This window comes from Cicer arietinum, chromosome 1, assembly GCF_000331145.2.
Source record: "Cicer arietinum cultivar CDC Frontier isolate Library 1 chromosome 1, Cicar.CDCFrontier_v2.0, whole genome shotgun sequence".
Taxonomy (NCBI): Eukaryota; Viridiplantae; Streptophyta; class Magnoliopsida; order Fabales; family Fabaceae; genus Cicer; species Cicer arietinum.
In genome coordinates this window covers 24,649,070-24,661,769 of record NC_021160.2, presented here as the reverse complement: position 1 = coordinate 24,661,769, position 12,700 = coordinate 24,649,070, and the positions used below count along the sequence as shown (strand labels likewise).

General features: G+C 35.3%; 2 protein-coding genes across 4 annotated transcripts in view; both read right to left on the bottom strand.

The window, feature by feature from the left end:
* Positions 1-66: 66 nt before the first annotated feature.
* LOC101491954 (uncharacterized) lies at positions 67-8,865 on the bottom strand. 2 transcript variants are annotated; one of them, XR_012161716.1, is made up of 3 exons: positions 8,266-8,865; positions 1,172-1,243; positions 67-296 (listed from the first exon to the last, which is right to left on the bottom strand). XR_012161716.1 is itself a non-coding variant. In XM_004514005.4 (2 exons), exon 1 carries the CDS (start codon positions 8,713-8,715, stop codon positions 8,290-8,292), a length of 426 nt encoding a protein of 141 aa, XP_004514062.1. In that variant the 5' UTR covers positions 8,716-8,863; the 3' UTR covers positions 67-296; positions 8,266-8,289. The 2 variants fall into 2 exon arrangements, 1 of the variants encoding a protein (XP_004514062.1); XM_004514005.4 differs by lacking the exon at positions 1,172-1,243 and having other exon boundaries at positions 8,266-8,863.
* A 377-nt stretch (positions 8,866-9,242) lies between these two features.
* LOC101492288 (uncharacterized) overlaps positions 9,243-12,700 on the bottom strand; it is an 11,102-nt gene continuing 7,644 nt past the window's right edge. For both annotated transcript variants that reach the window (XM_004514007.4, XM_027330361.2), the window contains exons 8-10: positions 10,139-10,261; positions 9,954-10,041; positions 9,243-9,864 (exon numbers count right to left, since the gene is read on the bottom strand). In XM_004514007.4, the coding sequence (XP_004514064.1) occupies positions 9,647-9,864; positions 9,954-10,041; positions 10,139-10,261 (429 nt within the window). In that variant the 3' untranslated portion in view covers positions 9,243-9,646. The remainder of the gene's footprint in view (positions 9,865-9,953; positions 10,042-10,138; positions 10,262-12,700) is intronic.

Below are 12,700 nucleotides of genomic sequence, written 5' to 3'. Positions count from 1 at the left end.
TATATATATATATATATATATACTTTTCCTCGAAATTTCGACAGAGTATCCTCTGTATCTTCAACATTCCCAAATTTATAAAATCCCTGTTAAATTCTCAATTCAGTCACAATTCAAAGAACATAATTTAATCGTTTAATACACTTTCCAAAAACTTCTAAACTCCAAAATAGCTGCAATTTACATAGACTCAACAGACGTTACAAAAAAAGGGTCCTCGATCAAAGAGGCCTACCAAAAAGAAATATATTGAGACTTGGATCAAATAACAATTTGCTACTCAGCTGCCTGCGAATCTGAAAAAAATAAGCAACATAAAGGGGTAAGTCACAAAGACTTAGTGAGGAGACAACAACCACCATCAATTAGAAAGGAAACACAAAAAGGCACGAATAACTGTTTTACAATCGGGCAAAAATTATGTTACACAATATTACTTAATAATCTAGAAAAAATGCTAAATTTAAATATATACACATATATGGTCATTAAACTTATAATGTAATCTCTTGACAAAAATATTATAAAAAAAAATCCACTTAATATCGAAACGAAATCAAAATGAACAACCTTAAAATCATCATAAAAATCAAACAAGTAACAATCCAAATTTGTAGAACCAAGAGGCGGCTTTATCTCATTGATAGCCGTTTCCTCCTAAGGGTGGCCTTTCCCTTAGGGGCGGCTCCATCTAACGGATGGCTCTCTCCTCTCAATCCCGCAACGCATCATCACGTATCAATTAAGGAGCTTACATCGTGTTGATAGCCCTCTCCTCCTACGGATTACATTTCTCATAGGGGAGGCTTCATCTAACGGGTAACTTTTCCTAATCAACACGAGGTAACTAGGTGCACCTAACGCAGTTAACAATTTAATAACAATAACACTGATTTCTCAAAACGCGCATTTAAAATCATTTCATCGTAATTCATGAAAAAACATATTCAATCGCATAACAATTCAAGATTTAAATACTTTAACTCATACGTAAATCAAATTAATAACATATTATATAACAACAACCGTTAAATTAAATAATTGAAGAAATTGAGATAAAATTCAAAGGTTGTGTTCCCCAAATTTTTCAATAAATACTTTAATATAGAAAACAACAAAATAATAATAATAGCATTATAAAAATATGTGACGATGATCGTCGTCAACTCACATCTATGGAGAATCGTCTAAGTTTGCTCTTTAACAACTCTCAAAGTAGCCGGCAGGGTCTCAACTGACAAATCTGAGTATCAAAAAATATTTTCAAGACTTTAGAAAAATTATTCTAAAGTTTAGCTAGCTCTAGGAAACCCTAAAAATCGTTTAAATATATCCTAAGCACAAAAATAAGATTTTTAAATAAAACTACATTTTTCTATGAATTCATACTAGGATTAGAGTTGTGCATTTACCTCAATGAGTCTCAATCAACAACTCTCAAGAGATGGGTACCCTTTTACTTCCTTAGAACACAAACCCTAACCTAAAAACCCCAACCAAAAGAATTTGTAAGAGTTTGAGAAATTATGCTTGTGGGGATGTTAAATCCCTTTTAAGGGTTGATGATTTGAGTAATAGAGTGAGAAGAAGCAAGGAGAAGGGAATGATAAGAAAGAAGAGAAAAGAAAAAAAAATGAAAATGGGGGAGTAGGGTTGCTGAGAGGAAGAGAAGGAAGAAGGGGGAAAAGTGAAATGAAAAAAAAGAAAAGGGAAAAGTTGGTTTTATTATTATTATTATTATTATTATTATTATTATTATTATTATTATTATTATTATTATTATTATTATTATTATTATTATTATTATTTAATTATTATTATTATTATATATATATTCATTTATAAAGGACACGGGACGTGTCAGGTACGATCACATATTGGTGGCAATTAAAGAATCAAAGGACCTTGTTAAGTTGAAGATGGACGATTTGCAAGGCCCTGCAGGCCCAAGATAGCAAGAAGACCATCCAAGGTGATATGAAGCACAAGAAAGGCAAAGGTAAATTCAAGTGGTACAAGAAATATGATTCTGATGAAGAGACTGATGATTCTGATGAAGGGGTTGGAAGTTCAAGAAATCAGAACAGAAGTGATAACAACAGCAAGAACTCGAATGGCAAGAAGAAATTCAACAAGAAGGGAATCCAATGTTACAATTGTTAAAAATGGGGGCACTTTGCAAATGAATGCAAATCCAAAAAAGTCCAAAGAGATGATGATGAAACTCAAATGGAAACTGAGGATTCAGATTCAGATGATGTTTTATTGATGGCCACCACAAACGGAGAACATTCTCTATTTTCAGACAAAGTGTTGTTGATGGCAACTACAAACCAAGAACGTCCTAGAAAAAGTGTTAAAAACGAAGAACGTTCTTCGTCTCAGTTTTGGTTTCTTGATACTGGTTGCCCGAATCACATGACTGGCCACATAGATTGGTTTGTAAGCATTGATGAGAAGGTAAAAAGAGAGATCAGATTTGCAGATAATAGCAATGTAACTATAGAAGGAGTAGGAAACGTGTTGATTCAAAGGAGAGATGGCAAGCAATATTTCATATGTGATGTGTTGTATGTGCCAAGAATGAAGAACAATTTGTTAAGTCTTGGACAACTACTTGAAAAGGGATATTCAATGAAGATGAAGCATGGTGAAATAAAGATGTTTGATAGTACAAATAGGTTTGTATTGAAGGCACCATTATCCAGAAATAGAACCCAACTGTTCAACCTCGCACAGCTTGTAAAACTACCACTCAATGGAAAATTGTCAACCGCAGAGTGAGAGAAAGTTGTTGTAGGCGATGTTGAACTAGAAAACAAAGATGTTAATGTTCCTGTCACTCTTACTATTGTGCGAAGAAGCATGAGAAGGGTTCCTATAGTTTCTACTCGCAAAAAGAAGGAAGTAATTAGGCTGGATGATATTAGTGATGATGGTAAGAGTGAGGTCCAAGGAAAGCCAGTAGATGCAGCTAGGAATCATGTTGCGGCTCCTAGCAATAGGGCAAGAATTGTTGTACGTTCGTCTTGCAACAAGACTGATTTGCAGCCGTTGGATGGATTGTCGGAAGATGACATGAAGTTGGTAACAAAGATGAAATGAAGCATTGAAGACTGCAATTGGTCAAGGCGGCAAGGGGAAAAAAGCTGATGTGTTGTTAACCATGAGTGCCTTGATTGAAGAAGGCATGATTTCGGTGAAAAATGCAGCTTGTGAGAGATTGTTGAATCAGAGAGTGGAGATAAAGATGAAGTCTAAGAAAATCAATGAATGTTTGAACAGATCAACAAAGTGCATGAAACTGTGCTATCGGTGTGGTGAAGAAGAATATTTTGCTCGAGAATGCACAAGACATCTAAGTGTTCATAGAAAGAGCAAACATTTAGAAACAAGATTTCACTTCTTAAGATATCAAGTGATGAAAGGAAGAATGAAACTAAAGCACTACACTATCAATGATCGAAAGACATACATCCTAACTAAAAGCTTGAGAGGGTGAAGTTCAAATAGATAAGGAACAATCTTGTATTAATGTCAGGAAGACATACATCCTAACTAAAAGATTGAAGAGGGTGAAGTTCAAATAGATAAGGAACAATCTTGTATTAATGTCAATTGAATCACTTTGAATTAGGGGGCATGTTGGATGTAATTCAAATTGATTTGCAATTAGTTAGTTAGAATATGGTTAGAAGTTAGTTAGAATATAGTTAGAAGTTTGTTAAGTTTGTTGTAACTGATTAAGTAGAAAATTGTTTCTATAAAATCCTTCAAAACCAAGAACAATCTGTAATGCTTAACATATCATTCTCCAGACTGTCCAGATTGATAATCAATCTTCGTTTTTCTGACTTTCTATTTTTCTTCTCTTTTCTTCTCAATTTCAATTCCTCTGAATTATACAACCTGTTCCAACACAAGTAACCAAACATTTTTGAAACAGAAACGTTGAGGAGTGCATCAGACAATAGGCCATGGCTCTAGAGTAAGAAGGATAAAAGAGTAGTAAGAGGTTAGAGCAGTCACGTTTTTTAGTTGAACTTGAGAAAAAAGATCCAACCATGATGTAGTTGAACAACATATCAAAGTCTCTGATAGAAAGAAAACATGTGTGATTGTTAGAATAATCATTGTCCAATCCAAGACACTTCCAACTTTGAATAATCATTGTCCTCCAAAGATCTTTATCAGGGTCGACCAATAAAAAAAGTGTTGGAAATGATGATGTTTTTAATGGAAGTTTGTTGAAAATAATGATGACATTTATGTGAGCTAGTGTTGGCTTTGGCTTTGGCCTTGCTCACCTTTTATCTCTTTTTATTGTGGGAAAAAGGGTCATATGGCACGCAAGTGTGCGCCTCACGGCCTGGTCCGGCCCGGCTTTGGCTACGTGGTGTATTAATTTTTAACATATGAAAATTATTTATTTATTTATTTAAATGGATGTTTGTGTTGTTTTCTCTAATTGATGTGTTAATTACGTAATTGCCCTCCACCAAGTCAACATTCAACATTTGATCCAGTTAGTTCCTTGCCCCTCGATTACGCACTTCAGTTTTGTTGGTCAAAATCCTAATCACTGATCTTGTGTATCTGTTAAGTCAAACAAAATGTGGCACACGTTTTGGTGGTCAAACAAATCGTGGCACACGTTTCTTGGTCAAATCCTAAATATCAGAACACACATTTGGCGAATCAGACCTAATGGATCGCACTTTTCTCTCTGATCCAGTTATGAATTTTATCTATAAATACAATGTTCTCCTCAGTTGAAAAAGCACACCAAAAGTTCTTCGTATCTGAGGCTTTTCTTACTTCTCATTTTCCTTACTCCCTTCTTCTATTTCTTTTGAATGGTCTTAGTGTCATATTACGACTGGTAGTCATCAGATTGTCATATTGTGGGTGTAATTCTAGAACGGTTTTCTACAGTGAAATAGAACTTTGATTCAGTGTTCTGGGTTGCTTTATCATAGGGACTTCGTGGTTGATAGTCTGTCTTGCACCTTTTGGGAAGTACCTCGAAACGTCTTAAAGAGAGCGACCTAGTCCGCGACTCAACCCAGTAATATTGTCGGTGGCATAAATTGTTTTTTTTAAGTTTTTGAAATTCAAAAATAACAAAAAGGTTATGATTTTTGTGTTTGTTGAACTACACTACTCGAGTTCTTTTGTGCCACATCTTGGGCATGTGTTATAGTTGTGCTGGAGATAGTGTGACAATCTTTGATGGCTACATTAGATGCAGTTCCACTGTTTTCTTGTCTTATCTTTTTTTAATTTTCTCCACTAAGTCCTCATATACATCATTAGTTGGCATAATTGTAGTAACCGCTTCACGCCCTCCTAAATTTTTTTCCAAACAAAGTTGTCGAGTTTTGATAGTAACACACATTGAATGACATAGTAACCACCTATATTGATAGCTCACGGCGAATGATTGAGACTAGAGCTGTCAATTTGACAAACCCCTTAATTATTGGCTTCATCCAACATGTTGGAGGGGCAAAAAAATTTATAATTTAAAAGTCTTCAAAAAAGAAAGCCCCCAACATTAAAAGCCCCCTAAAATTTTATGGGCTTAGTGGGCATATAGCCCACTTTTCAAAAAAAATCGATTTTTTTTAAATTTGACAAAATTATTTTTTCACCGATAAAAAATTTCAATTTTTTTTATTCGTGAAAAAAGATTGATTTTTTTCAAGAATTTTTTTTATTTTTCTCACAAAATTTAAAAAATATATATATTTTAAAATTTTTCAAGAAAGAAATTTCAAAATTAACAAAATATTTGAGGCCTATAAGTCCTTGAGCCTCCTCCCTTAAACCCCATGAAATAGTAGGCCGAAGCTTTAAAAAAATTATTTTAATAAGGGACTAGTATTATAGGCTTATTAAAAAAATTTCAAAAAAGCCTTGGAGTTGAAGGCTTTTTTGACAGCTTTAATTAGGACTCTAAGAATTTGTCATCAATGCAATAAATGCCACCACCACTGATCCTTGGTGGTACCCCACCTTCAATTTATGACCTCATCCTCTTGTGCCATCATCAACTTCCATGGCCACAAGGATATCACAGTGGTCCTCAATATGCCCTAGCATACCACAAAGATAACAAAATTTATCAACCTCTGATATTTGAATGTAACATATTTTTTTGCCTATTTTGCCGGTTTCCTTATTTCAATCGTTTTAATGGTTGTCGAATGTGATCAAGACTCAAATGTGCATATATTGTATCCATATGGTAGAGTTATTCTTTACATCATATTTTAGAAATTCTCCAATGAAACAAGTCAAACTCTTCCCCATTGATTCAAACATGTAGCCTTTTGGAATATTATGAACTTGCACCTAGATAAGAATTGCATATAAGGAACCTCGGATGGTATTTGGCTCTCTTGAAACAATCCAAGGATAAGGAGGTGGTTATGAAAAGACTTTTTCAATACCCTTTGCACATCAAATGGGTGGTAAAACTACAACACAAACATATCTGAATATGTTTCTTTAACCTTCACTCTTCTTACGGGATGTCAAACCCCTACCATTTGCTCCTTCATGATGTGGACATGTAGAGGTCGATTAGTGAGAAAACAACCCCTCTAGACACAATGATCGATCTTGGTTTGTTGATTTTTTAAGGTCGCCATCAAGTTCAATTTCCTAATCTTTATCATGTAATGATAATCATTCCATGACAATATAGTATTCAACACTCATGCAATGAGAGCCTTCTCACTCAGATAACATTATGGCATTCTTCTTCGTCGATACCAATCGCAAATGATGTGAAAAATTAGGGTTTCAAAATATGAGATAGTTGTAGATTCATTTCTCCTCTATATTGACCATATACGTTTTTTAGTGTTAATCTCAACTAATCAATTTTACAGTACACCGATAAAAAACGATTTGTACATGAATGTTGGTTGGGAAATAATTAGTCTCAATTTATTTATTTTTCAAGGACTAAAAGTTGAATTTTGTTTTATGAGACCAAACTAAATTGTAAGATTTTTTTTCAAATAAAAATAAGTATTTACTCTAAAATCAAATAATAAGATCAAATTTCTCTTTGGCACCACTTTGTTTGCTGAGAAGGTATTCCCTGTGTTTGGGCATAGGTATATAGGTTTGAATGATGAAATCCATACTACATATACTACAAAATCTAAGTAGTTAATCTCATATGGCACATCGCGGCAAAACCAAAAAATAAGATAGGAGGACAGTGGGTTGCATGATACCAGCATGGCCACTACTTTTTTTAGAGAAATTATATGAATAATACTATATAAACTTATATTTTTATATCAAACAATGACTCAAACTCTTAAATATTTATAAATACCAATAAAAACCCACTAATCTTAATCAAAAGATATATATAAATACCAACAAATGTTAAGGAAATAACGATGAATATAAAAATAGAGGGGTTAAAACTTAGGAAAAACAGAAGAAAATAAAATGAAAGCAAGAATGAGTAAGTAAAAAAAGAGACAACTAAAGAAAGAAAAAAAACAAAGGAAGGAAGGAAGGAAGGAGTAAAAAAGAAAAAGAAGGAAGGAAGGAAAGGAAGGAAGAAAGAAGAAATAGGGTGATGAGCGACTGAAAGGTGGACAGCGCTGCTGGATTTTGCAAGAAATGAGGGAATATTCGCAAAAAACTGAGTGATAATGAGTGTTCCAAGGAGAAAGAACAATGGAATTATTGTTAAGAGCAAAAATCCTAAAATACCCCTATAGATTTTTAAAATTTAAGCGCAATTTTAGTTTTTTCTGAAAAAATAACACATTCACTTTTTTTGGGCCACGAGAAACACGCGAATCGAACACAACACATGACCCTCAATCACGGCCAGAACAACCACTTTCATGTTTCGCGCTGCAGAGCACTGTCATCACAGCCAGGCACTGCGCTATGCCGCTCTAGCGCGATTTCGCCATGAACCGGCACGATTGACTACCAAAATGATTAGTTTTCAAAGTCTCCTAGAATACATCTACCAAAATGTATTCTTGTGCCATCATTTCATTTCTCCATTTCCTTCTCTGTCTTGCATTTTGCCTTAAAAACCACAAAATTGTTAAGTTTGAGTTTGGTATGTATTTTATCTGTCCTAGTTCTTCTAATGTTTTATCCAGTTGAAAAAAATTAGGCAAAGGATAGAGAAAAGGAAAAGAAAATTTTCATATGAACAAAAGTAACGACCTATACAGAATAATGAATGATTCCAACACATTTAGGCAATAATACCTCTGAATAATCAATATGCATGAATCATAGTTCAGTTTGGCGACGTCCAGAGGGAAAAGGAGCACTAAACCTAACAGAGAAACTGTGTGGCAAGCCATCATCTTCACTTTGAGCCCCACTACTGAAGTTGAGAGCATAACTTTGTTCATCATATTGGAACCTATTCTTCTGCTGCTTCTTGACATACCCGCTAATCTTTCTAATGAATGTCTTCCACTTAGGACCTGCAATCACTTCTGAAACCTCCTTTATCTTCCTCAACTTGCAGCTCCACCACAAGTCTTCCTTTTGCTCTAGTAGGCCTTTACCTTCCTCATGGCCTTGCCACCATCTAACCCCTAAAACATGAAAGCACCCATACCCACATCCGCTAGCCTCTTGGTGATCACTGAAATCTTCTCCATTGTGTTCCACTGCTTCAACCAATGGCCTTCCCACAAAAACAGCCATATTTGCAGAGAAAGAATATAAAGTTTTTGGAGTTAGAGTTGAGGGGCTTTATTTATACATATACTTTTATAGGTGATGATCATTAAAGAGGACAGATATGCAAAGGAGACAATGACAGAAAATGAAGCTACAACTGTCTTGCCACATCTTCAACCAAAATAATAATAATAATAATAATAATAATAATAATAATAATAATAATAATAATAATAAAATTTTTTTGAACAATTAAATAAAGGATCCTATGAAGTTTGGAAATGCAACCAACAATGTTCCGCTATGTATCTGGCAAATGGCAATTTCAATTGCCAAGTCGGTCGCTCAATACACGGCAACACAATTTAATATTAGAAAAGAAAAATGAAAATGATATAATATAAGGATTCCATTTCAAGAAGGATAAAGCAGACTCCAACGGTACGCTGTGTCACGCTCAGCTGTTGGTGGCTCCCACATAATTGATGGGAACAAGGAAATTTAATTGCCAGGGCGGCCATAAGTCGAACCCAGTAGTGGTATTTGTTAAAGAAAAGAAATAGTCGTGGATTAGCACAGCAAATACCCACTTGAAAACATGGAACTACCGGTAACAATACCAAACACAGTTAAAACTTAAAAGTGCTACTACTCTTTACAATATCCATTTTTACAAGTACTGTAAAAACTTCAGAATACGGACTAACGTTTTTCTTTTTCTTTTTCCTTTTCTTTTTTAAGTAAAGCACTAAAAATCACATGATGTTCGGTGAGGTTTGGGTGTATTACATGAATAGACGACCTGACACTTATTAACAACCATAGGCTACCTTCTGACACTTACAAGACCTTCCTAAGGCATATATTGCACAATGCATTGATCCTCCTAAAGGATGGAAAACACAAACCATAGACAGATATGAAACTGAGCATCCTGCTCCAGCACTAGAAGGATTTATTTCTGCACTTGATTCTGAGATGAAGTGGGTTGCTGCTGTTGATTTTGTCCTTTGGGAGAGATCTTGGCTGCCATGGATCGTAAATCATTGGCAACCTCGGTAAATGAAGGTCTTTCTGATGGCTCTGATGACCAGCACCTCTCCATCACCACTCTCCATTCTGGATCACAAGATTCTGGAACTAGAGGCCGCAAAGTGTTGTTCACAATGCCACCTGAATAATATTTGGATAAACTGACAGCTCAATAACCAAAAGCTAATATAAACGCAGACTCTACAGTAAGGATTCAGCCTTCGGATTACCTATGATTGCCCCATAGTGCAAATCAGCATACGGCTCTTCTCCAGTGAGGAGTTCCCACATGACAATACCAAATGAGAACACGTCAACCTGAAAGAACAAATATTAGAACAAAACTAGTTTAGAGAATAACAAAATGTGCAGGAAGCATTAAAATAAATCAACGTTTGAAATGAGTTAAATAAACCTTCTCTGAAACAAGGCTACTACTCCCATTCAGCAGTTCAGGTGCCATCCAAGGTAGGGTTCCTCTCACACCACCAGATATTAGAGTCTGGCATTTTACTTTCGACAGACCCAAGTCACCAACCTGGTATCAAAAGCAATGTGTAAATAACTGAGATATGGAACAAAATATTTTCAGTTGCTTTTCACTAAAAAATAGAACTCTTTTGATCATGAAAGGAAGTACTATACTGTTCCGAAAAGAAGAAAGGAAGTACTATAGACTCTAAAACCAGTTAAAACACATTAAAAAGATGGGGCTTAATGTTGCAGAGGTATAGCTAATTCCAAATCATTATTAGATCATGCTGTCAATTGCATGTGTAAGCAAAAAAAATTAAGGATGAGGCGTTGCCGTGTCGACATATTTGAACCAGTAAGACTAACAAATTGCAGGTATGGTCAGTTAACTGAACAAATGGACACTATAAACATCAACTCAAATTCCTCATCTAAGTTTCATGTTAGCCAGCATCATGTGACATTACAATGATCCCATTCAGTAATAGAATCTTCAGTAGCCTGCTAAGTCACTTCCATCGTAGTAGGGTACATAGTCAGCCAAGAACAATCTCAATAAATCCCACAAAACCTAGTATTATTCGTTTGGTAAGATTATGAGGCATTCCAGGTGTGGGATGATCTTCGCGAGCAATGCTATTAAAACTTGAACTGGTCTTCAACTTGATCAAGGTACTATTGAACTGCATGAGCCCGTGTATAGCTCTCCACATAGAAGTGTTTCTTTGATCCCACAAAAACATTTTTTTTTACAGAACACGTTTTGTTTTAATATTATGTCAAGTAAACCCAGCAATGTAAATAATATATTTGAATATATGTATGCATTAATTACTTTGTGCCTTTGTAAAATAAAAAGTTACTTTGTGCCATTGTGTGCTTTTGTACATTGCATATGCCATATACATTTAAAAAAAAATCAAAGCATAAGGCTTTCTCACTATTCAGATTCTTCATGAGAGGAAGCTGGATTAAAAATGATAGGGAAAAAATCCCCCCTTTTCACCTTTACTTTTGACCCTCTCTTCATTCCTTTTCTTTCAATCCTCCATAATGGTATTTGTCACTTCGCATCCTCCACCACCACCGCCTCTACCGCCTGCACCCTTGGTGCTTTTACCCAAAATTCTCTGCCACCTTCATCAACATTCTCATCACTGCTCACCACTCGACTGTTAGGTTCTTTTGAAAGAAGTTAGTAGCAAAAGGGCTTTATTTAATAAAGAAAGGATAGCAGGAGCGGATATGCTCTTTAAGGGCGAATGCACCCTTCAACCGGAATGCCACTTGATGAAAACTTCTAAGTTTGACAAAAGAGAACCTTGATTTATAGGCTCTCTGTATAATAGGATAAAAAGGAAAAAGATCAAACAGCCCTAACCTAGGAAATAGGAAAACAGAAAGTACTAACAAACCTAAAACAGAAAATTAAAATAACTAACAGACCTACAAAAGCTTCTACCTTCTAACTAACTAATTACCCCCATTAATAAATTTCTAACTTCTAGAACTAGTTCAATGAATCTGCTAGAACTAATTCAACTCATCTGAGCCCTAACATCGACACACTCCCCATCGTCAATGTCTAGCATCCTCCACTGTTTTCGCCGCTCAACACCACCTCCATTGCACATCACCTGTCATCACTACCAGGACCACTCAAAACCCAATTGTTGTTGTCAGAAACCCTCCACTATCTCTGCTACTTGACACCACCAACATTGCCTAGCAGCACTTGTTTGTCACTACCAGTGCCTCTGCCACAAGGAACCCTCTAAAAAATGATGAGTTTGCTTGAAGTACAGAGGCTCAGAAAGCTTTTGACGCCCTTAAAAGAGAAATGGCTGAACAACCAATACTCTTAGTACATGACTTAAGTAAAACATTTAACATTGAGACAATGCTTCTAACAAAGGTTTGGGCACAGTTCAAATGCAAGAAGGGCCTAAGCCATCCTTTTCCAGTGTCTTTATTGTAGCCTATGTTATTCCATTTGTCAATACAAGTATCACATGTTCCGTGGGAAATTCGAGGTTATTAATAATTTTTATAACACGCCCTTGAACCCCACAAGCCACCTAATAGAAAGGTAATTTTACATTAGACGTAGGATATAATTACAGGAATCTATCTAGTGAATTATCTTGTTTGTATCAAACATTGGATATAATAGGATCTTATCCAACTCATCCTGTTATTTTATGTATATCACTATCTGATCATGGCCACCAAACAAGTCCTTAACTCTACGTGGCCATTTCTATGATATACAAACGAACTCTTGTATGTTGTTGTATACATTAAGGTTCATCCTAAAATCATTGGTGAATGCTAATAAATATCCAATATACAATGTAATGAAAAATCTGAACTTACAAGACTTAACAATTTATATCATGTTCTTGGTGGGAGTATGACAGCATCTTCAAGCCGGAATGATACTAAACCTTCTAATTGATGCCCATATTAGTGGTTTCGAGTATTCCTAGAGGAACTGTAGGGA

Bases quoted from the DNA above. Each gene is read 5' to 3' on its own strand.
- LOC101491954 (XM_004514005.4), bottom strand. From the start codon at position 8,715: ATGGCTGTTTTTGTGGGAAGGCCATTGGTTGAAGCAGTGGAACACAAT.